Source organism: Ursus americanus, chromosome 19 (genome assembly GCF_024610735.1).
Source record: "Ursus americanus isolate L20-20 chromosome 19, mUrsAme1.1.p, whole genome shotgun sequence".
Lineage (NCBI taxonomy): Eukaryota > Metazoa > Chordata > Mammalia > Carnivora > Ursidae > Ursus > Ursus americanus.
The window spans coordinates 47,387,651-47,411,285 of NC_142145.1; the positions used below are offsets into that span (position 1 = coordinate 47,387,651).

At 39.5% G+C, this 23,635-nt stretch overlaps 1 protein-coding gene and 1 pseudogene across 1 annotated transcript in view; both read left to right on the top strand.

The window, feature by feature from the left end:
* The first annotated feature begins 5,192 nt into the window (after window positions 1–5,192).
* ABHD3 (abhydrolase domain containing 3, phospholipase) overlaps window positions 5,193–23,635 on the top strand; it is a 40,754-nt gene continuing 22,311 nt past the window's right edge. The window contains exons 1-4 of the mRNA XM_045781901.2: window positions 5,193–5,471; window positions 6,010–6,173; window positions 7,230–7,412; window positions 21,276–21,321. Of these exons, the coding sequence (XP_045637857.2) occupies window positions 5,310–5,471; window positions 6,010–6,173; window positions 7,230–7,412; window positions 21,276–21,321 (555 nt within the window). The 5' untranslated portion in view covers window positions 5,193–5,309. The remainder of the gene's footprint in view (window positions 5,472–6,009; window positions 6,174–7,229; window positions 7,413–21,275; window positions 21,322–23,635) is intronic.
* Window positions 14,898–21,269, top strand: LOC123782054 (cytochrome c pseudogene; annotated as a pseudogene).

The following is a 23,635-nucleotide window of genomic DNA, read 5'->3' on the forward strand; positions in this document are numbered from 1 at the left end:
CAGTTGGGCGTCTGCCTTCAGCTCAGTTCATGATCCCGGGGTCCTGGGATCGAGTCCCAAGCCCCTGGGCTCCCTGCTCGGTGGGGAGTCTGTTTCTCCCTCTCCCTCTACCCCTCTCCCTCCCCCTCCACTTGTGCTCGTGCTCTGTCTCAAATAAATACATAAAAACTTAAAAAAAGACTCTAGTGATAAATCTGAACAGTACAAATTGGGACTGTGGTCTGGGGACCACAAACTTATCTGCCCCCTTGACCACTTCTGAAGTCTCCCAAGAATTCCACTTTTTTTCTTCCCCAGGCCTCCACTGCAGGAATGTCCCCCATGAACATTCCTCCTTTCCAACATGACTTTATGCCAGTTACTAGAGCCCTTCCTTACTTAAATGCCTTTTTTCATCCTGAAGGCTCTGGCCTCAGTTCCCAGGGTATAGTCTCCTCCCTGCCAAGATCAATCAGTTGGAAGTCAGATTGCTAGTGCTTAAGTTGGGCTTTGCAGTGTTAGGGATAATTGGTGCTAAAGACAGAACTACAGTTAGTGTATTAATGATAAGTATTAGAACTGAGGAGTTGGGGTCACAGTGGTGTATTAATAAATAATCTGGCAACATCCACAATTTTTATAACAATCCATATAGAATTATAATATTTCTTTTTAAAAAAGATTTTATTTCTTTATTTTTTAAAGTGGGGGGGGTCGGCAGGCAGCAGAGGGAGAGGAACAAGCAGACTCCACTCTGAGCATGGAGCCCAGTGTGGGGCTCAATCCCATGACCCTGCGATCATGACCTAAGCCGAAATAGTTAGACCCTTAACCAACAGAGCCACCCAGACACCCCAGAACTATAATATTTCTTTTAATTGAATGTAACCTAAAATTTTTATTTCATTAAGTGTATGCCTTGTGATTTTCAGTTCTGGCATTCTCCGTAAGTATAAACCATTCTGTCCTCTGCCTGATTTCTGTTGATGATTTGCCACAGATTTGAGGAGGTTAGGGGAATAGGGTGTTTCCTATTACAGACAGAGTTTTGTTTTATCCAAAAATTAAAGAGAAATAACCCAGAAACATTACCAATGAAGAGGTTTAATTCCTCCTGAAACCCCTCAGGGAGTCGATATTAAAAAGCTCGCCTTTTTTTCTGAACTTGTCTTTAACTTAATATGAATACAGATGGATAGGGGCGCTTGGGTGGCTCAGTCAGTTAAGCTTCTGCCTTCGTCTCAGGTCATGATCCCAGGATCCTGGGATCAAGCCCCACATAGGGCTCCTTGCTCAGCCAGGAGCCTGTTTCTCCCTCTTCCTCTGCCTGCCGCTCCCCTTGCTTGTTCTCTCTCTCTCTGTGTGTCAAATAAATAAAATCTTTTTAAAAATGCAGGTGGATGGATTCAAAAACAACTAGAGATATACATACAGATACAAGTAGACATATGTACACATGGGTTAGGATACATAGATATATTACCTAGTTCAGTCAGCTGAGAGGACCTAGACACAATGATACCCCAGTGGCAATGACCACATCAATGCCCAGTGAGCACCCAGTGCCCATATCTTGGTTTCTAAATGCCATTTCTCTGTTAAACAAAAACAAAAACAGGGCATATTACAATTTGTAAAGATGTGTTTCTCTATTTTTTAAGATTTTATTTATTACTTTGAGAGACAGAGAGAACACAAGCAGGGGCAGAGGAAGAAGCAGACTCCCCCACTGAGCTGGGAGCCTGACATGGGACTCAATCCTGGGACCTGGAGATCATGACCGAAGTCAAAGGCTGATGCTTAACCATCTGAGCCACCCAGGCGCCCTGAGATGTGTTTCTATTTAAAACTTGTTTTCCATTATGTCTTAGAATGTTTGGCCTTTCCTGCTTTTAGCTATATATCTTTTCACATTATTTTATTCCTTTACAATTAATTTTGTATGTTTTTAAATGACTTTTTTACTGTTTAAAAAGTAATAAATGTTCATTGTGACAATTAATTAAAGAGAAGTATAAAGAAAAGAATTAAAAATCTCAATGGGGGGACGCCTGGGTGGCTCAGTCAGTTAAGCTTCTGCCTTCAGTTCCGGTCATGATCCCAGGGTCCCGGGATCAAGTCCACATCAGGCTCCCTGCTCAGTAGGGAGCCTGCTTCTCCCTCTGCCTGTCCCTCCCCCTGCTTCTTCTCTCTCTCTTTGACAAATAAATAAAAATCTTTTAAAAAAATCTCAATGGGTTTCTTAACTTTGAGGATTTTTGAAAGAGCTGAAATCAGAGCACCTGGGTGGCTCAGTCTGTTAAGCATCTGACTCTTGGTTTTGGCTCAGGTCATGGAGTCCTCCCTCCCCCCCCTCCTCTGCCCTTCCCCCTGCTCATTCTCTCTTGCTCTCCCTCTTGCTCTAAAATAAATAAATAAAATATTTTTAAAAAAAGAAAGAAAGCTGAAATCTTTAACTTATTTAAAACATTTCTACAATAAATATGGTTGACTCTTGAACTGCACAGGTCCACATATATGAGGATTTTCTTTATAAATATGGTATGATACTGTAGATGGGTTTCTCTTTCTTAGGATTTTCTTAATAACATTTTCTTTTCTCTAGCTGACTTTCTTATAAGAATATAGCATAGAGGCGCCTGGGTGGCTCAGTCAGTTAATTGTCTGCCTTCAGCTCAGGTCATGATCCCAGGGTCCTGGGATTGAGCCCTACATTGGGCTCCCTGCTCAGTGGGGAGCCTGCTTCCCACTCTCCTCCTCACTAGTGCTCTCCCTAGCTATCTCTGTCATTATCTGTCTTTCTCAAATAAAGAAATAAAATCTTTTAAAAAACTATAAAAAACAATATAGTATATAATACATATAACACACAAAATATGTGTTGTTTATGTTATCAGTAAGGTTTTCCGTCAATAGTAGGCTGTTAAGTTTCTGAAGAGTCAACAGTTACACACAGATTTTTGACTGTGCAGAGGTTGGCGCCTCTAACCCTCATGTTGTTCAAGGGTCAACTGTCCATTGGTAAGCAAAAATGAGCCACTGATATTTATTAATATTTGAATGTTTTTGTAGGACTTTTCCATATTCTCTATTAGTTTCCTATTGCTACATAACAAATCACCACAAATTTAGCAGCTTAAAACAACACATTTACTATTTGACAGTTTCCATGGATCAGGGGTCCAGGCACAACTTAACTGGGGCTCTGCTCCAGGTCTTACAAGCCTGCAGTCAAGATGTTGGACAGGCTGTGTTTTCATCTGGAGGCTTGACTGAGGACGAAACTGCTTCCAAGCTTATTCAGGGTGTTGGCAGAATTCATTTCCTTGCAGTTGTAGGACAAAAGGCCCTACCTTTTTGCTAGCTGTTGGCGAGAGGTTCCCCCACGAGTCCTGGAGGCCACCACTAGTTCCCTGCTATGTGGTCCTCTCCAGCTGCAGTTCATATAGCTGTTTGCTTCCTCAAGGTGGCAGGAGAGCCTTTTAGCTCCACTCTGCTAAGCTAGAGTCACATAACATAATGTAATCACAGAAGTGGTGACATCTCATCACTTTTACTATATTCTATTAGTTAGAAGTAAGTCACTGGTCCTATCTGCATTCAAGGAGAAAGAATTATACACAGGCATAGACACCAAGCAGAGGAAGTTATTGGGGGTCAGGTTAGGGTCTGAGCTCTCATTTCCTCATCTAAACTGGAATAGTTCTTAAGGAAGTTTGTGAATGTTCTTCTAACAGCAAAGAAAGTTTGACATCTTCAATCTCAACCATCTTACTTTATAGACAGGGGATTGAGGCTCCGAAAGAGTAAATGGTTTGCCTAAGTTTGGTGGATGAGTTCAGAGTTGTTTACTCCCAGGTCAGCACACTCTCTACACATCATGATGCTGATGAAGTATTTTATGGTATTGTCACTTTCCACTTAAGCAAAATAAAATATATATGTATTTATGGGTACACAGGGCAGAAGGTGGGTGCAGGCATTATAAAGAATGTTGCATGCACATTGTCAAGTCTGGCAGCCAGCATGTATATTTGCATTTTCTGGGTGTGCTCACATGCAAGAATCAATGAGGGAAAAAGAATTACTAAAGCTCAGGGCAAGACCAGTACATACCTATTTTCATTTAGTCATCCCAAAGACTCTATAAAGTAGAAATTATTATTCTACAGATTAAAAAAAAAAAACAGGTTCATTGAAGACAACTAAAGTATTCTGGGTGCTGGCCACCATCAAGTTACAGTGACCAAATCAAGGCCAAATAAATTGTTCACTTCTGGCCCATCCCATTTCTCTATCACTAATTTCTATGATTAATTTACAATCCTGTGAAATTTTTCATAGTCTCTACAGTCCTTGCCTTTTTCTTTTTGCCTATTTAAGTCTTGCCACTCTTGGTACCTCCAGGTGAGAGTTCATAATAATAGACTGCTACATCTTCTAGCCCTTTTAGATGCCTCTATCTTCCGGTTTAGTCGTGTTGCCATAAATAAGCCTAGGAAAACCTACTTCATAAATGGTTTCTGGTCCCTACGTTAAGTAACTGTGAATTTCGGTAAGTCTAGAAGTTCAAAGCACTAACGAACCACAAATAGGCTTTAAAATTTTTTGAATCCCAGTTCCTTTTCTTGATCTCCTTATTAATTTTTGGTAACCACTTCTCACTTAAGGCATACTTAAGGAACTAAAAGGATTCAGAGGGATTTAAAGTACGAATAGCCTTATTATTGAATGTTTTATAGAGTATTTTTTCTCTTTTGATGTAGTTCAGGAGAAACACAACTTTTTGGGGGATGTAGGATTTTTTTTTCCCTACGCAGTGCATTCTTCTAACATATATTTGGCATTAACTCCCCCAAGTTTTTTCCGGGGCACCTTAAACCGCTAGTTTACAGTATTTAACGAAACCCACCGCCGTGCGGAATCGTTCAAGGTCACTGGAGCAGGTGCCCGGCCACGGACCGGAACGCGCGCACGGCCAGAGCCCATTTCCTTCTCCAAAGTCGGCCCTCGATCTCTGCCCACTTTTGGGGGTCACCCAGGCTGACTGCGACCAGACCGGGAGATCCAGTCCGCCTCCACGGTGGCCGCGCTTGGAACCGCGCCTCTGGAAGGTTCCTGAGTGGCTGACGGTGGGGGCGGCTCCAGGGAAGCTGGGGCGGAGCCGGCGGCGCCCGGCAGCGGTGCTACGCCTCCCGGGGCCGCTCGGCCGCGCCCGCTGGCGGAAGCTGCGCTCTGCCGGGCTAGAGACGCTCTGGTCGAGGGACCTCGGCGCTGCCGCCGCCGCTTTCGGTGCCTCGCCGGCTGACCGGCTTCCCACCGCAGGGCCAATGCAGCGCTTAGCGATGGACCTACGGATGCTCTCCAGGGAGCTCTCCCTCTATCTGGAGCACCAAGTCCGGGTTGGGTTCTTCGGCTCGGGAGTGGGCTTATCCCTGATCCTGGGCTTCAGCGTCGCTTACGCCTGCTATTACCTGAGCAGCATCGCCAAGGTGAGCCAGGGGTTAGCGCGGGCGCGGGGGCGCAGGGCCGCGGGCGGCTTTGCTGCGAGCCACAGCAGCCGGACAAGCTGGAACTAACGCCGCAGGCGCGGTTGGCTAGGGCCGTCTTGGAAGCGAGAATGCTGCTGCTCCCGAGTTGTTGCCCTTTCCCGGGCATCTGATGCATGCCCTTTGAGCGCGGGCGGGAAAGGGGACCAGCTCTTGTCGGCCTGCCTGTGCGTCCGGCCCGGGTCCTCGGGCAGCAGCCAGGACCCCGCTGACCTAGGTGCAACGGTACTGCCCTTTCCCTATTCGCTAGCCTGGCAATGCTGTAGCGCTTCTGATTCCCTTAACTCTTGCCATCCTCTAGAAGGGTTTGGTAAGTCACTCTTTAAGTCCGTTGTGACTGCGAATTATTTGTGTCAGGCTTTTCGAAGGAGATGTAATCGGAGGGAGCGCGCGCGAGAGGGACGAGTCTGCTCATTTCTGGTTTATGGTTGGCAGAAACTTTGTTCTGGACCCTTTACTATAATACTGGCTTTCCCCACAGAAGCCCCAGTTAGTGACGGGGGGTGAGACCTTCAGCCGCTTCCTCCAGAACCACTGTCCCGTGGTGACAGAAACGTACTACCCAACGGTCTGGTGCTGGGAGAGTCGAGGGCAGACACTCCTGAGACCTTTCATCACTTCTAAGCCCTCGGTGCAGTACAGGAAGTAAGTATATTTCCATTTGCAATCATTTCTTCAAAACCGCAGGGTTTTTTGCATACTCCCAGTCCTTGGGTAACCTTTAGTTAGTAAGCATATAGAAAAGAAAGGGGATTGAAAATGGAAGTTTTGCCCCCCCCCCAACACACACTCAGTTGCAGGAAAATATTTAGGCATTGCCTTTCACTGTGCGTGTGTGTTTGTGTGTGTGCGTGCATGTGGGCCTTGATGTAACCGGTTTATTTCTAGAGAAGTGTTTGAGGGTTACTCTTTTCCAATTTGGCATGCATCTGTCCCTGAGGACCTAGATCCTTTGATGATATGTACCAATTCACTGACGCTGGGAGTGGGGATGGGGTGGAGAATGATGCCAATTAATTTGGATTTTGCATGATGGACTCCCGTAAAAGGACTTCATATTAATAACCAAATGGGTTCTTGATGCTAATGTCCTTGGGGTGTTAAAAATATGGTCCAGAATTTATCAGTAACCAGAAGATTTAGATGGTGCCTAATATTAATTTCCCTGAGTCATCTAGTCTTTCTTGAGTTCCTTTTGTTGCCTGGAACTTGCACTATTTGGGAAAATTCTTTAAGTTCATAGATACTGTGTGAGAAGTACTTTAAAATATTTAAGAAGCAAATTTTATAATATACTCTGTGGGGAGACTGCGTTATTGAATCAAAGGGGCCAGAGCAGTGATCAGATCAGCACTTTATTTATTCATAATTCCCTGATGAATTATTTGGGTGACCTCAATCACATAGGGGTTAAATGCTGGATATTTTAGAGTAATGAGGAAATGCTTAAGATAAATATGTGAAGTACTTTGCAGATCCTTTTTATATGCTGCCTTTTTGTGGTGCTGCTGGAGATACTTTATGGTACTAATCTCATAGTATTCTTGTAATAAAAGAAAGTGATATAAGTGTGTATTAGTGAATGCTGAAGAAAAAGTTCTTTTCAGATGACCAAGTCATGTCATATATTTATAAAATTAAGACACTAATATTAAGACATAACTTGAAACACTTATTGAGTATGTCTTTTATTTCTTTCAGTGAACTTATTAAAACTGCAGATGGAGGACAGATTTCACTGGACTGGTTTGATAATTGTAATAGTAGATGTTATATGGATGCCACCACCAGACCTACTATTTTACTGTTGCCTGGCCTCACGGGAACAAGCAAGGAATCGTATATCCTTCATATGATCCATCTTAGCGAAGATTTGGGATACAGGTACCAATAAAAGATTTATTCCATTTTTCACGTAATTTGTCCTAAATGAAACACAAATAGACCTGTATGTTTGTTTCAGAAATGCTTGTTATTTTTTGCATGGATTAAGCAATTCCCTAGATGATTATTTTTCTCTGCTTCCCCTTTTGCCTTTCTTTTTCCCCCCAGGAAGATGCATAACTGAATCATCTCACAGGAAACAGCACTTAGCCTAGTAGACACTCAGCAGATTTGGGGTGAATGAATGAATGAAATTAGTATCACCTAGGAATTGACATAGGACCCAGGTCTGAGAAGCAGTAGGCCCACTGAAATAGAAAATAGCTATTACAAACCCCTGAGAGAGTACATGGTGACCCTCCTGTCTCATTCCATTTTTGAGCCCTGAATCCACTAATCTTGTCTCATTGGCTCAGATCTCAAATGTAAAAAATATTCAGAATCCCCTGGTAGGTGAGCCTTGTTTTTCCAAAGGTGATCCATGCCTCTTCTGTCCACCTGAGTTTGCAGATACACATAACTGATGTCCATTCGATGATGCCATAGTATTCTTTAGTAACCATTATTCAACTTAGTCACCAGGTACAATTCCATATTTTACAAGTGACTTAGCAACTTTAAGTTTCAGGTTCAGCTCTAAAATCTTAAAGCAGAGTCATTGTGAAAAGTACTGCTTTTTTTGTGTCTGTCTCTTATAGCTTATGGTAATTATTATAATGGAACATTCTGAGTTGCATTTAAAGTAGAGTTGTATCTTTTGTTAAACTTGAAACACTCTGTGTGAAAAATTGATGTAGGGTTTATATTAATAAAAACATTTTTGTGTAAATGGGGAAATACCATAAGAACTATTTCCATTTTAACAAGTTAACTCTGATCATTATAGATAAAACTTATTTTGTCCATAAAATGACAGTCTTTCAGACATTTTGATAGGTGTTCCAGAATTATTGTTCTTGTGAAATTTGCACTAATAGCAGGAATTCATGATTATTCCATGTTTAGCATCATCCAGTTAGATGTGAGGCTTGATTCCAATTTTTTGCTAAAACTTAGTCATGCTCAAAAAGTACAGATCATAAAGTCTTTTGTGCATATTTAAATTGCTGATTCTATACTTGGCCTGAGCTGTCTCCCAAGACTTAGGAAGTGCTTTTAAAAACAATGTAGTTGAACCTCAAGGACTAAATTTCATAAGCCCTGGAGTTGCCAGTACACAAGGCTTTTTTCCATCATTTGTAAAAGTTGCCACATTTTATGACCATGGCTATCATTACACTGTGCTTCAAAGCTTTTGGAAGATTCTGGCTCCCCTGAGAGTTAAAATCTCTTCTGTTGATTCAGAAATTTTATGGAGAATGTATGATATAAGGAAAGTTTTGTGCTAAACCCTATGAGGAGATACAAAGAGTTGAGAAGTTGTCCCTGCCACAAGGAGCCTGTGAGAGGGGTAGGCTGGATGGGTCACAATCAGCTGCTTTGAAGACCCACCTTATTTGGGTTTCAGTAACACTAACAGTGAATTAGACTGGACTTGAAAGTAGCAGAATACATGAATAATCAGTGGTCTGTAAACTTTTCAGTGGCCTTTGGGACTATCCCCTTTTGTTTTTAACTACAAGGGATCACTGAATCTAAGAGAGGGTGTATCAGTTAGCTTTTGCTGTATAACAAACTATCCCAAAACTTAGTAGCTAAAAACAACAACCATTCTGCTCACAATTCTGTGGGTCAGGAATTTGGGCTGAGCAAAGCTGGGTGGTTCTCCTGGTCTTGGCTGGGATCGTTCATGCATTTGAGGTCAGCAGCTAGGACAACTCCATGCATGGGGGCCCTCAGCAGGGATGACTCATCTCAGCTCCATGTGGCCCCTCATCCAGCATCAGGCTCACCCCGAGTTTGTTCATTGGGTGGCAGAGGGTTCCAAGAGTGCAAAAGTAAAAGCTACAAGGTGTCTTGAGGTTTAAGCTAAGAACTGTCATAATGTTGCTTCTGCCACATTCTAGTCCAAGCAAGTCATGTGGTCAACCGAGAGTCAAAGAGTCAGATAGGAAGGCCTACAAAATATTTTTGCAGCCTACCACAGACAGCAAGGTAGTTCCGAAGACCACTGAAGTGAAAAAAGAAAAAAAAAAAGTTCTGCAACTTTGGCAGAGACTTGGGTTGAGTCCTTTGAGGCTGTGTAATATAGGGGTATGCGTGTGGGATTTGGAGCTGGGCCTGGGTTCGAATGTTGGAACTTCTACTTACTGAGTGACCTTGGCAATTAATTTTCAACTTTACCAATTACAGTTTCTCACTACAGACAATTTAAATGAGTTAGAATATATAAAGTCCTTGGTTTAGTGACCTGAACAAAGTGGGTCTTTAGAAATGTTTATGTCTTCCTCCCTAGACCTTCTATTTCCCGATCAGAATAGAATACTTTTTACAATTTAAAGAGCAAGTACAAGCAAACCTGCCTCTTGGGAGATATAAACATCTAGTTTCCTTACAGGAATGCTTGGATTGTATTATCATGTCTCTTACACAGTAGAGTTTCATAGGCAGTACAAACGCCTCAAAACCTTGGGAGCATATTTGCCTTGTGTTGAGGCTGAATGTGTAGGAAAGGTCAGGTCACCAGGGAACTGTTGCTGCTTCGCTGCTGAATTATGATTTAGACATTAGAGAGAATTTAACTCCTGGCCTATGACTAAGTGAAACATAAAGGTTTACTATTGTTGCTGTTAAAAATTTTGTTTTTCCTGTACCTGAAAACTGACAAAGACACAGAACTTTTCTGTTGAGGTTCACCAATTCATCATTTACAGTAGATGGGATAGAAACTAAGCTGAAGTTCACTTAAGATCATTGGGAGCAAAAGCTTTACCAGGAAGTCAAACTGAAATGAATGGGGAATACATGGCCTACCTGCCCGTCCAGCTCCATTGGCTGCGTGCAGTATGTACTCCTTGGATAAACTTGCCCCTGAGGGGAGAAGAGAATTGCTGAACCAGACAACCCCAGTCATGCTTCCAAATTTTATCAGTCAGATAAGCCCTCCATCTCCTGGAGTATGAGTAAAGTAAGAAAGGCCAGGAGGCCAGGAGTATGTTTAGAGAGAAGCTTCCCTCATAAAAATCAGAGGACTAGAGAAAAAGTTACACCCATATGAAAGATAAAGTAGTTAGAAATCTTATCCATTCATTCAAGATTTTTTTTTAAATCTCTATTTGGTAACACAGCCTAATAGATATTATTTTATGTACCTGAATATTGTCTGTTTTCTTAAATCTTTTTCCCATTGCCTGAATTAATTTTTAGCACTACAACTAAAAAGGGAGAAAAGCTAACTCTGAGAACATCCAAATCATCTTCTACTTTGACCTCTTTTATTGAGAGCCTTCATCTACTATTTTGTTCCATCCCCAGCTAGTATTAAAAAGAGTGAACCATCCAGAATTATGTAATAATAAGTCCATTGAAATCTAGGTCAGTCATTAAGTATTTTTATCAGAACCTATATTCCCAAAGCGCATACAGTCTAGCCGAAGTGACAAAGAATATGCAGTAGTAGGGAAGAAATGCATTAGAGAGAACCAGGACTAGCTACAAGTAACAGAAAACTCAAAATAACAATGACTTGAAAAAGAAGTTAGACCAAGGCTCTATAGAGTCAGGAAGTGTTGCATCATAACTCATGGCTGCTCTAGCTCCAGCTATCACATCTGCATTCCAACATCCAAGAAGGTGAAAAAAAGACCAGAGAATGCACTATCTTTCTTTAAGGGTGCTTTCCAGCAGCTGTGCACACCACTTTTGCTTCTGTCACATGGGCATGCTCCTCAAGCCAGGCTTGAAAGTGACAACTTTATTTTCGGCAGCAACGTACTCAAGTGAAATTGGGAGACTCTGTAACAAGGAAAGAAGAGGAGGACGGATCCTGGGAGATAACTGGCAGTCTCTAGCACTGAGTGGTCAGTGTTGCAAGTGCCAGGATTCTGGAATATCAGACACTGAGTGAGACATTTTATGGAGGGAAGGGATAGGTCAGCAGTGCCAGAGGCAAGCAAAAGGGCAAGGAGAATGAGGACAGATAAAGCAAAATTGGAGAAGATTCGGCAGGGCAGTGAGGAAGGAAGCCCAACTCCTGAGGGCTGCAGTGACCTCAGGAGACAAGAGCAGGAGTGGATCACACATCTTGTAAGTTTGACAGAGGGAGGAGGAAAACAGGAGAGGGGTTAGAAAAGAACAGAAGGACGAATGGGGGGATTTTTCAAGATTGTGGATGTTTGCTTCGAGAAATTTCCTTCTTGCCGTATTTTAAAAAGCACTTACAGAAAGCACGGACTTTTAAAAGTGGTTTGACAGGATTAAGATCTTCTGTCTTTCTCTGCAGAGCCCACCTATTGGTAGTAAGGATGTGGTTGTCCAGCATTTACATATTGGCGAGAAACTGGAAGTGGGAGGTGATTTAAAAGTAGTTTTTAGTGTTCCTTTGCTTTCCAGTTTGGAGTTTGGACCTGTGCATTTTGGACTTAAGGGAAAGTATCACCAGTAGATAGGAAGCTTTAGGTGATGCGTAGCTTTTCCTGTAGTATCAAAAGGGCACTCGGAGGTCACCTACCCCGTTTTCCTGAGGGAGGAAGGAAGGGGAGGCAGCGGAACAGAAGGGTGAGTTCTGACCGCTCCCCAGTCTAAAAGCAGTATCTTTAGGTAAGAAGTCACTTTAAATTAACACCAGGATGTGTTTATCTAAAACTATTTTTTTAATCTATTTTTTGTTATTGTTGAAACAACTGGTCTTTCAAAGTTTTGAGAATGAGTTCAGTTAACTAATTATTTGTGAGGCTGGCTAGATGACACGGTACATATTAGAAAGCACTGGGGGAAGACCTAGCTTATTTAATGGTATTTCTGAAAAAAAGTTATGGTGGATACTGACAATGAGTCTCCTTCCCTGGGGAACTAATTGTTAGACGTTCCATTATAAAATGATACCTCAATTACCAAAGTTTCAGGGACAAAGCTTTTTTTTTTTAATCAGAGCTGACATGCACTCAAAGGGTACTCTGTGTTCAGAGCATTCATCTTCTTTGGAAAAAGAGACGATAATGTTACTAGCTTAGATAGCCCAGGGCCACAGAGTGAGGTAGCGAATTGGATTATTGAGTCAGGTCCGCTTGGATTCAAGTCACAACTTTGTTACACACTTCAGTGTATCCACAGACAAATTATTCAATCGATCTGTACCTCCGTTTTCTCCTCTGTAAAGATCACTAGACCTCATAGGACTGCAAGGATTACACGTATATATATGAAAAGCGTTGTCCTCCAACGAACATTTGAAAAAGTATTAGCTGTGAATCTTAAAGGAGCAAATCACATCTTTGGTGTAGGGAAGAGTCACACTCTTTTGGTCTGGTCAGATAGAAAGGAGGTCCTTACTGCCTAGGCCCTACTACCCGGCAAGAAAACATCCCAGGAGGGCCCAGAGACAGCAGTGTGCCTGGCCAGGCAATGAGTGGTACCGGGAGAAGGTAATGCCTTGCTAAGGTGGAACACATATACGTTTCTAACTCAGTTTTGGAACACATATACGTTTCTAACTCCTGGAACACATATACGTTTCTAACTCAGTTTTGGCTCATAAAGGTGCCTGCAATAATCTGTGACACTGAAATAATTCCTATTAGTTCATACTATTAATGTAGAACACTTTTGTTAGTAAGTGCTGTTTTCTGTAAGCTAGTGCAACTGGTCCTTTAGTTGACAGAATCTACAGAAATACCAAAGAGATCCAGCTAGAATTCAAATGAGTAAGGTAAAATCTGAGGACATCAGAAAGCAACATATACTCATATGTTAGGGAAAATGGGAGAGTTAATGGCGGGGAAAAGATTCTAATAAAATGTTATGAAGTTCTTGAAAGAGAACTTAGCACTAGCTGTGTAAGGTTTTTAGCTTCTTCACATGAGGGATAACTTTACCTCTTTTTTTCCCTTGTGGCTACTGGTTTTAAAATATTATACCTAAAAAAAGTGAATTGCATTAACTATTAACTTGTTGATTTTTTTTTAATTCAATGGGCCCTTCAGAATTTATGATCAGCAAGAGATAACCAGAATTGCCATTTTGGTTTACTATAATTAAATTTAGCTTTGTATAGTACTTGCCACATAGCACCCCAGGCCAGGTGCTATGCTTAAGTTGTCTTATTTAATATGTACTTAATTCCAAGAGATATATTATTATCCTCATTTTACCAACCAAAAACAAAACTACAGTGTTCATAATTTCACCAAAGTTAGACAGTTAACGTGTGACAAGGTTAAGATTGACAACCTTGTAACAGATAAATGCATGTGTTGTTTTTTTTTTAGGTTCTTTGAAATTTTGATCATTCTTTAAAACTCTCCTTTGCTTGGTGTCTCAGACTCTTGGCTTGCGTAAACTAGCTCCTCAAATCCCATGATTATTGTCTCTCAGAATAATGTAGACCTGTAGCATCATAGGACTCTTCCATCAGAGAAATTCAAGACATGACAGGCAAACAAGTCATGTTTCCTACTCAGGGAATAGATTTTGTAGGGAAAGAGTTGAAACCCAAGAGAATGAGGTTCTTGAATTATGAATTAAGTTTCACTGTTCTCCATTACTATGTGATAATCAGGAGTTGGGTGTGTAATACAGTCAATAATATATTCTTGTTAATTATTGTGTTTAATTTCTGATGCTTTACATTCTAGAAAAGGAACATGAGTTATATTAAAATTAATCTGTTTTAGTATCTTTATGATATTAGTGAGGTTGGAAATGTTCAAGTATCATTTTTTTATTGTGTAAATGTAAATTAGGGTAAGATAGTTGGTAGTGTTAATCAGACTATATCTTCATCAACTTTTTTTTGTCTTATTGATAGAAGGATGTTGAAATAAACTATGATTTTGGATTTTCTATTTCTCCATTAATTCTGTCAATTTGTGCTTCATGTATTTGGAAGCTCTGTTATTAGTCATATATATTTGCGATTTTTAGTGTTCCTATGATTTAACTCTTTTACCATTATGAAATGTCTTTATCTCTGGTTGTGATGTCTATCTGATATTACTGTAGCCACTCTAGCCTCTTATACTCACTGTTTACATGATTTTTTTCATACTTGAACTTTCAAAGTATCTGTGTCTTTATATTTAAAGTATATTGCTTATAGATAGCATATAGTTGGATCTTGCTTTTTTATCCAGTCTGACAATTTCTTTATTTTAATTGGATTTTTTAGTCCATTTACATTTAATGTAATTGTTGATATGGTGGATATGGGTTTGCAATTTTAGTGTTTGCTTTCTGTTTTTGTTGTTGTTGTTGTTGTTGTTGTTGTTGTTCCTTTATTCCCCTACCACTTCTCTTTCTCTTTTTGAGACTCTGAGTTTTTGTCTTTTTATCAACTTTGGAAAAAATTTTGCTATTATTTATTCAAATATTTTTCTGCTCCATTCTTTCTTCTTCTCTGGGACTGCAATTACATACATATGTGTTATATCTTTTGATAATATACCACAAAACACTGAGGTTCTGTTCTTTTTTTTCAGTCTTTTTTTCTCTTTCATCTTTATATTGGAACTATAATTTGCAAGTCAAGTGAATTTTTTATTCATATATTGTAATTTTCTGACCTAGAATTTCCATTTTTAATAGGTTTTATTCCTCTGCTGAGATTTCCTATTTTTTTAAATTCATTACAAGCTTATTTTCCTTTATGTCCTTTAGCATAGTTATAATAGCTGCTTTAAATCCTCATCTACTGATTCTAACATGTGGACATCTCAGGGTCAGTTACACTGACTATCTTATGAGTATTGGCATGTATTCCTGTTTCTTCATGATCTAGTAATTTTGGATTGTATTCTAGACATTTTGAGTGATCCATTGTAGAGACTCTAGATTCTGTTATATTTTTCCAAAGAGAACTGATTTTTGTTTGTTTCTCTTATCAGACAGGTAATTTGCCTTAACTCAAGCTTCACACTCTGTCTCCTCTGTGGCAGACAGCAACTGAAATCTCTTCGGTTTTTTATCCTTAATTTGACTGCTTGGAGCCTCACATCTGTATAGGTGAAAGCTTAGCCAGAACTGTGGGCTCAGTTTTTACCCAGAATTTAGGACTGTCCCTCTGTGTCTCTCTCTTTTCTGAAAATTTCCTTTGTTTTCTAGCTGCTGTAGTTGTACCAAACTCTGTTTTCTGGTTTCTCAAGCCCATGAAATAGCATTTCTATTTGACGTTTATCCATCATTGAATAATACCAACTGGTGCCTCCCCTCAGGCAAAAAGCTATAAAAAGAGGAGAAGCTCACCCAATGTCCTTTTTTTTTTTTTCTTCCAAGTGTCAGCTCTCATTTAGTTTCTACCCTGGTCATTCTCCATTGCCTTTAAAATTCATCAAGACTTTATAGATACTATTCTTTGGGAGGATTGGCCTAATAGGATCTACTCTGACATTTCTGGAAGTATAACCTCCTTGTCATCTTTTCTTAACCTGGCATTCAGAACCCTATGCCTATTTTGGTCCTAACCTATTTTTTTTTTCCATCCTTATTTTCTATCATTATACTCTATGTAGCCATGTTTCTGCTAAGATGACCTATTATCTCATCCCTTAGAAAATTTTATACATTCCTACTTTACATCTTTGCTTACATTGCTCCCTCTAACCCATATTATAACCCACACTTTACTTCTTCTGAAATCTTTACCATTTTCCAAGTCTCAGCATAATACCTATCTGGTTTTTTCCATGAATTCTTTCCTAATCAATTTTCCCCAACCTACACCATTCATTGGACATTGAATTGTACACTGCCACATTTATTGTAGTCACTCAACCAAAAGCATAATGCATTTCTTTTCAACCCAACTAGATTATACTCTTTTTGAGGCCAAGAACCTTATATTTATATTTCATTTTTCTCCTACAAGCTCTAACTCAGTCTTCAGTTCAATAAATAGTCTGCTTAATAAACTTTTGAGGGGCGCCTGGGTGGCACAGCGGTTAAGCGCCTGCCTTTGGCTCAGGGCGTGATCCCGGCGTTATGGGATCGAGCCCCACATCAGGCTCTTCCGCTATGAGCCTGCTTCTTCCTCTCCCACTCCCCCTGCTTGTGTTCCCTCTCTCGCTGGCTGTCTCTATCTCTGTCAAATAAATAAATAAAATCTTAAAAAAAAAAAAATAAATAAACTTTTGAATGAATGAGTTATTCCAATATTAATATTTATGTAAAGTGCCTAGAACATCAACTGGCACATAGCAAACAATGATCAAGGTTATCTGTTGTTATTATTATTATTATCTGAAATCAGCATATGTATGAATGTTCCTCTTACTCCACCCTCTGATTATTATTTCTCTTCTTAGATTCAAAGACTTGTGGAATCTTAGAACTAGAAAATATTTAAGGTCACCTGATAAAATCTCTTTATTCTGGCAGATCACTGGGCTTGAGCAGATTCAAGGCTTTCTGGTCCATCTCACTGTAACAGAGGTTTTCAGTCAAGGAGGCTATAGACAGCCACTCCTATTATTTGGTCCAAAATGTCCACAGCACTAAAGGTTGAGAAATCTGCTACAGTGCTACAGTAGCTCTATGCCCTTTATTTAACCTTCCTTAAAAAAGACTTACCTGCTTTCCTGGTTAACGTGTTCTGTTGTCACAGAGAGTTCTTAATACCAGATTTGTTCTTTATTTGGTACTTCTTTATTTATATTTCCCTGTGTTGAGAAGAACATTTAAATGGCTAGAATATATAGGAAAAATAAGTTTTGCAGAACAATTTTCCTCATATTTTGTAACTTTTAAAATTGTTTAGGAGAGCTTAGAGAGTGGGACGTACAGCTTGTGAGTGGACACCTTTGTTTTGCACATGACGAAAGAGTGATTTAAAAATGGATGATGTAGGGGCTCCTGGTGGCTCAGTCGATGAAGTGTTCAACTGGTTGTTTCGGCTCAGGCCATGATCTCAGGGTCATGAGATCAAGCCCCACATTGGACTCTGCACTCAACAGGGAGTCTGCTTGGGATTCTTTCCCCTCTCTCCCTCTCCCTCTGTCCCACCCCCTACTCATGTTCTCTCTCTCTCTCTCTCAGTCTTTAAAAAAATAAAAAATAAAATAAAAATGGGTGATATTGAGAAGGACAAGAATTTTGTTCAGAAATGTGCCCAGTGTCATACCATGGAAAACGGAGGCAAACACAAGACTGGGCCAAATCTCCATGGTTTATTTGGGCGAAAGACAGGTCAACCTCCTAGATTTTCTTACACGGATGCCAATAAGAACAAAGGTATCATCTGGGGAGAGGAGACACTGATGGAGTATTTGGAGAATCCCAAGAAGTACATCCCTGAAACAAAAATGATCTTCACTGACATTAAGAAGACAAGGAAAAGAGCAGACTTGATAGCTTATTTCAAAAAAGCTACTAAGGAGTAATAGTTGGCCATTGCCTTATCTATTACAAAACAAAAATATCTTATGACTTTTTTATGTGTACCATATAATTGATCTCATACACCGGAATCCAGACCATGAATGGCTGATAGAATATTTCTTTTGGACAGTCCTGACTGAAAAGATACGATCGTATCTTTGATCTTTTTGAACTTTGATAGTAATTCTGATTCTGCAAGTGCTGTCACTGTTTTTCCCTTCTAAAAATATGATTGGAGTTGATTAGTAATGTGCAGCTTTTCACAGAGATCGTAAATGCCATCTCTGAACTTATAGGAGATTGGTTTTATATTTAGATTTATATAACTGGTTATGTTAATGTATTTAAATACTAAGGAAATCCCTTCACTGTCTCATAGAACAACAAGACTCAGCTATGTTTCACGTTGTGTTCATTTGCCTGTTAAAGGCAAGGGCTGAAGATACGCTGGCAATGTCTACTTTATCTTTTTGGTCTTAATTATGCCAATTTAATGAAAATTCCCTGCATCTAAAATGTTGCCTTTTGCTTAATGAAAGGCATTTTAGTGTGGTGTATGTATAATATTGAATAAAGAATATTTAACACTTCTCACATTTTATAGATGATCTGTAAGGTCAGATGCTTTTAAGATTCAGTGTGACCATATAGCGGCAGACTTGGCTTGTGAATTCTTTACTAAATCAGACTAAGTTAAAATTCGGGATTGTCTCCTAAACAGCTATTCAAACACATAACTGTGTACTTAACATATACGCATGATTGGTAATGGTGCTTTTGCTGACTCATTAGAAGGGTTAAAATAGAGGAGATTCATCAGCAGTACAAATTTGTAAAGTATGGGATAAGGCATAAGATAATTGAAATCACAGATCAAAAAAAAATTGGGAGAAATTATAAAAATTATTTGGAGAGAGATGTTACAAAGTTAACAGAGGCTTATCAAATGTCTTAGTAATAGTAGTTGTACAACCAGCTCTTTTAGCTTTATATGTAGTGTTTCCTGATGACTGCCAGGGCAGAAAAGGGGTTAGAGGAAAGAAAAAGCTGGTTACTTGTCACCAACTGGAGTGGGAGAGAGAGACAGAATGGCAGCATTCATTCTGCCTTCCTCTGTAGCTGCTTTTCTTCTTCATTCTTCCTTATCTCTCTGCCCAATTTCCAAGGCTAGAAGTATATACAGTGATGACTGCTACTGACCGAACATTGTTAGGAACAAAGGCCTGTGAAGAGGTCAGTACATTTCCTCCTCTCGCGAGAGATACCAGAGCTGTGATCTACTTTGCAAAGTTGCCTGAAGGGAAGTACAAATATCCCGGTCTGAGTTGGGGAGAAAATCCCAGATGTACAGGCTGCTTTTTCATGAGTTTGCAGATCTTCATTTTCTGTGCCCTCACTAGTTCTGTTCCCTTCTCTCAGTGGCGGTCACATGATGACATCTTGCCTCGGAAGCCATTTTTATCCTTATGTAGTGTTTGCTCTCTAAAGATGGTTCTTGGCTGGATGATTAGGAGCTTCAAGGTTCAAGGTCACAATTAAGTTTAGCCCCAGTTCTTGTGTAACGTAGGTGCTGTGCATATAACTGCATGTGGCTTACTTAAATTTTGTGTTGAGTGTGTCTTGCCATTCTTTTTTTTTTTTTAAGGATTTTATTTTTAAGTGATCTCTACACCCAATGTGGGGCTCGAACTCACAACCCCAAGATCAAGAGTTGCACACTCTACCAACTAAGCCAGCCAGATGCCCCTGTCTTGCCATTCTTTTTAGCAAGAAAAGACTAAGGACTGATCCTACTCCCAACTTTTCTGCATGTTTTCAGAGTATATGTAAGATATTTCTTTGACTAGTCAATAAAATGTAATATTTCTAGCTTTTCTCAAATCAGATTTCTGGTATATTTTTTTTAATTTTAAAGATTTTATTTACTATTTGAAAGAGAGAGGGAGAATGAGCATGAGAGAGAGAGTAAGCACCAGTGGGAGGAGAGGCAGAGGGGAGGGAGAAGAAGACTCCTTCTGAGCAGGGAGCCGGCCATAGGACTGGATCCCAGGACCCTGGGATCATGACCTGAACTGAAGACAGATGCTCAACCGACTGAGCCACTCAAGACACCCCTGATTTCTGGTATTTTAAACATTTCCCTTTTTTTCAGTTGCGCCTAATAAAATTCTTTGTATGAACTTTCAGATGAAAGAAAAAATTCCTTTGCGGAAACATATCCTGAATACTACATTGAAATCTAACCCCTCCCCCCACTATAAGAGTTAGTTGTGTATGTTCTGTAAGGCAGTCAGAACCCATACAGTGATCAGCAACACCCTGGAAGAAGGGAATTAGAACCTTAAGTGGCCTTGATTGATTGGATAAGTATACAGACAAAAACAAAATTAATTTTAATCAACATGAATATAGATTCATTCAAAGAGAATCCTGTACACACGAGTCAGGATTTGGTTTGAGGGTGGCAAAAAATACATATCTGAGGTTCTAGTTGACTGAAAGTTAAATGAGAAATAATTTAAATGCAGGATGACTTCTTAAAGCTACCATGTCACTACAATTACCATTGCTACTAATAGCTAACTTTCCTGTATACTTACCACGAGCTAACGCTGCTCTAAGCCCTTTGCACATGACCATTGATCCAGGAGAGGCAAACAAGAGTATAGGAAACACAGTTTGTCTTTCTTCCCTGAGGTCAAATGAACACCAAGCAGTAGCCTGGTGGGGGCCCTTCCTCCCAGCTCAGATGCCAGGTTCCTTGCAGCTCTACCTGCGGTAATGTTTTCCTCTCAGGTAAAATTCCAGTCTCTCTGTTTGTCGAGTCTTGAGGGAGTAATAGCTATTTCTTAGAATAGGAATAGATATTTATTAATGTTACAAATAGAATAGATAGGGGACTTTTTTTTGTTTTTTTTGAGCCAAAAGCATTTCAATTTGGCTTGTACTGGGGCACCTGGCTGGCTCAGTGTGGGGAGCATGTGACTCTTGAGCTTGGGGTCCTGAGTTCAAGCCCCATGTTGGATGTAGAGATTATTTAAATACATAAATACATAAATAAATAGATTTGACTTGTAGAATTGTTTTAATAACATTTATTGGAGACCTACACATATGCATAGGAAGAAGTTGTAAAAATTCTGCTTTTCCTAGGAAAATTTAACATTACTTCAATATACAGTTTTCTGATTTGAACTCACATATCGAAGTTAGAGAAGTGGAAATATATTTTAATGCATTTAGATGAAATTGTCAAACATTCTCATGTCTGTGGAACAGATTTTTTAAAATCTCTTAATACCCTAGAACAGTGCCACTAAGGTGATTTTAATATGTATTATATTGTGAGCAAGAATCGTGTGTAAAAATAACAAACATTGCTTTCCTGGTTTTTAGATGTGTGGTTTTTAACAACAGAGGAGTGGCAGGGGAGAATCTCTTGGTAAGTAAATTTAAATTAATGACAACAGCTTAATTTTTAAAAGAATGATTTCTAGTTTTATAATGAAAAGCACATTCTTCTTTATTTAAACTAACTGTGTGTACAATACAAGTTCACTATGGAAAAATACAGTTAAGCAACAAGAAAAGGAAATTTATTAGACTCGTAATTATACAACCCGGGGAATCCCCTTAGCCTATGTGTATCTAGATTGTACATAAGTAAAATATACGTAATGTATTTCTATTTTTATAGAAGCTGAAGATCTATTTTATAACTTTTATACTTACTGTATTTTAACATCAATAGATATTAATCTATATGATTTTTAATGCAAAACACATTTTCTTTAAAAATTAACTGGTACAAAACAGATCAAACAGTACGGTGATACTTTTTTTTCACTTAAGAAATTTACTTTTGTCGTGAAATGGATTGACTGTATGTTATATGCCTATTTGCCAGCCAAAGTTTACATAGGGGAAATATTATTTAAATCTTTTTATTTACTCAGCTTTTTTCCCCTCTAACACCTTAAGTTTTTGCTAGAGGTTCTCCCACCTCTTAGAAAATCATCATTCTATCTGATGTTAAACCTGTGAGTTGGAGTGAGAACTCCTATTCACTGAAATTTTTTTGAATATTTTCAGCTGTTAATCCCTTACCACTCCAACAGGTCAAAGCCAATTCTACCAGAATTGAAAGGAACTTTTTTTTTGAGTCATTGATAGAGAATGATAGATATTAAGACTATAAACAAGTAAGTCATGCTGGAAATAAAAATGTCACTAATGTCAGTACTTTATGAGAGCTTGGGGGGAAAAGGGCTCTCGCACTTTGCTTTACAAGGACTTGGGTCCTGGAGGGAATTAGGATCAACATGATTTCAAAAACTAAAGTTATAAAATGTTTACGTTCTTTCTCAAGCACCTCACAATAAATAGTTTGATATGAAGGTTCACATTTCCTTATTTAGTCCAGCCCTTTAGAAATCTCGTAGACAAATGGCAGGTACTCTTAAAGGGAAAGATTTGAATTTGCCACTGTGGCCCTGGACCCACGAAATCATTTTTGAACAGCTCTTGTCTGCTGTGTGTTCTTCTAGGTGCTTCCAGGATACAAAAATGGGGAAGACATGGTCTGAGGCACTCAAGAAAATAATGTGCTACAAAGTAAAGTCCATTAGGTCTCATAGAGTGAGAGACAAAGATCTGTTCATTCAGAAAAACTGTTTTGTATGCCTATTAAATTAGACACTAGACAAGGCAATATGGTGAAGAGTGTACACGATATTAGATGCAACTTTAGCCCTTAGGAGCTTTTACTTAGGTTGCAGGACAGAGTTCAGATACTTGAAAACATATGCAATACAGTGCAAAATGTAATTGTAAGAGGATGTATAAAGATTGTTGAGCTTAAAGAGAAGGCATAACTAACTGCTTGGGGGAGGTGGGAGAACATGGTAGTGGAGGTAAATTTCAGTTGGATCTTGAAGGCTGTGGTACGGAACCAAGAGAGGGAATAGAGAGGCTTTCTCAGCATAAAGAGTGAGATATGTAAGAGCATGTACTTACTGGTGGAGGGATGATGATGAGGATGATTTTATCAAACGTTTACTGAATCCTTAGAATATATCAGTTATGTCTTTTTGTACTTAATGTTCAACAGTAGTAACAACACAATGATTTAGTTAAGCATAGCCATCATCACCTCCCCTTTACCAGCTGAAGAAAGTGAGGCACAAACAGGTTAAGAACATGCCCTAGCCAAACAGACACATGAAAAAATGTTCAAAATCATTAGCCATCAAGGAAATTCAAATCAAAACCACACTGAGATACCACCTTACGCCAGTTAGAATGGCAAAAATAGACAAGGCAAGAAACAACAATTGTTGGAGAGGATATGGAGAAAGGGGATCCCTCCTACATTGTTGGTGGGAATGCAAGTTGGTACAGCCACTCTGGAAAACAGTGTGGAGGTCCCTTAAAAAGTTAAAAATTGAGCTACCCTATGATCCAGCCATTGCACTACTGGGTGTTTACCCCAAAGATACAGACGTAGTAAAGAGAAGGGCCATATGCACACCAGTGTTCATAGCAGCAATGTCCACAATAGCTAAATCGTGGAAGGAGCCGAGATGCCCTTTAACAGATGACTGGATTAAGAAGTTGTGGTCCATATATACAATGGAATATTACTCAGCTATCAGAAAGAACGAGTTCTCAACATTTGCTACAACATGGACGGCACTGGAGGAGATAATGCTAAGTGAAATAAGTCAAGCAGAGAAAGACAACTATCATATGATTTC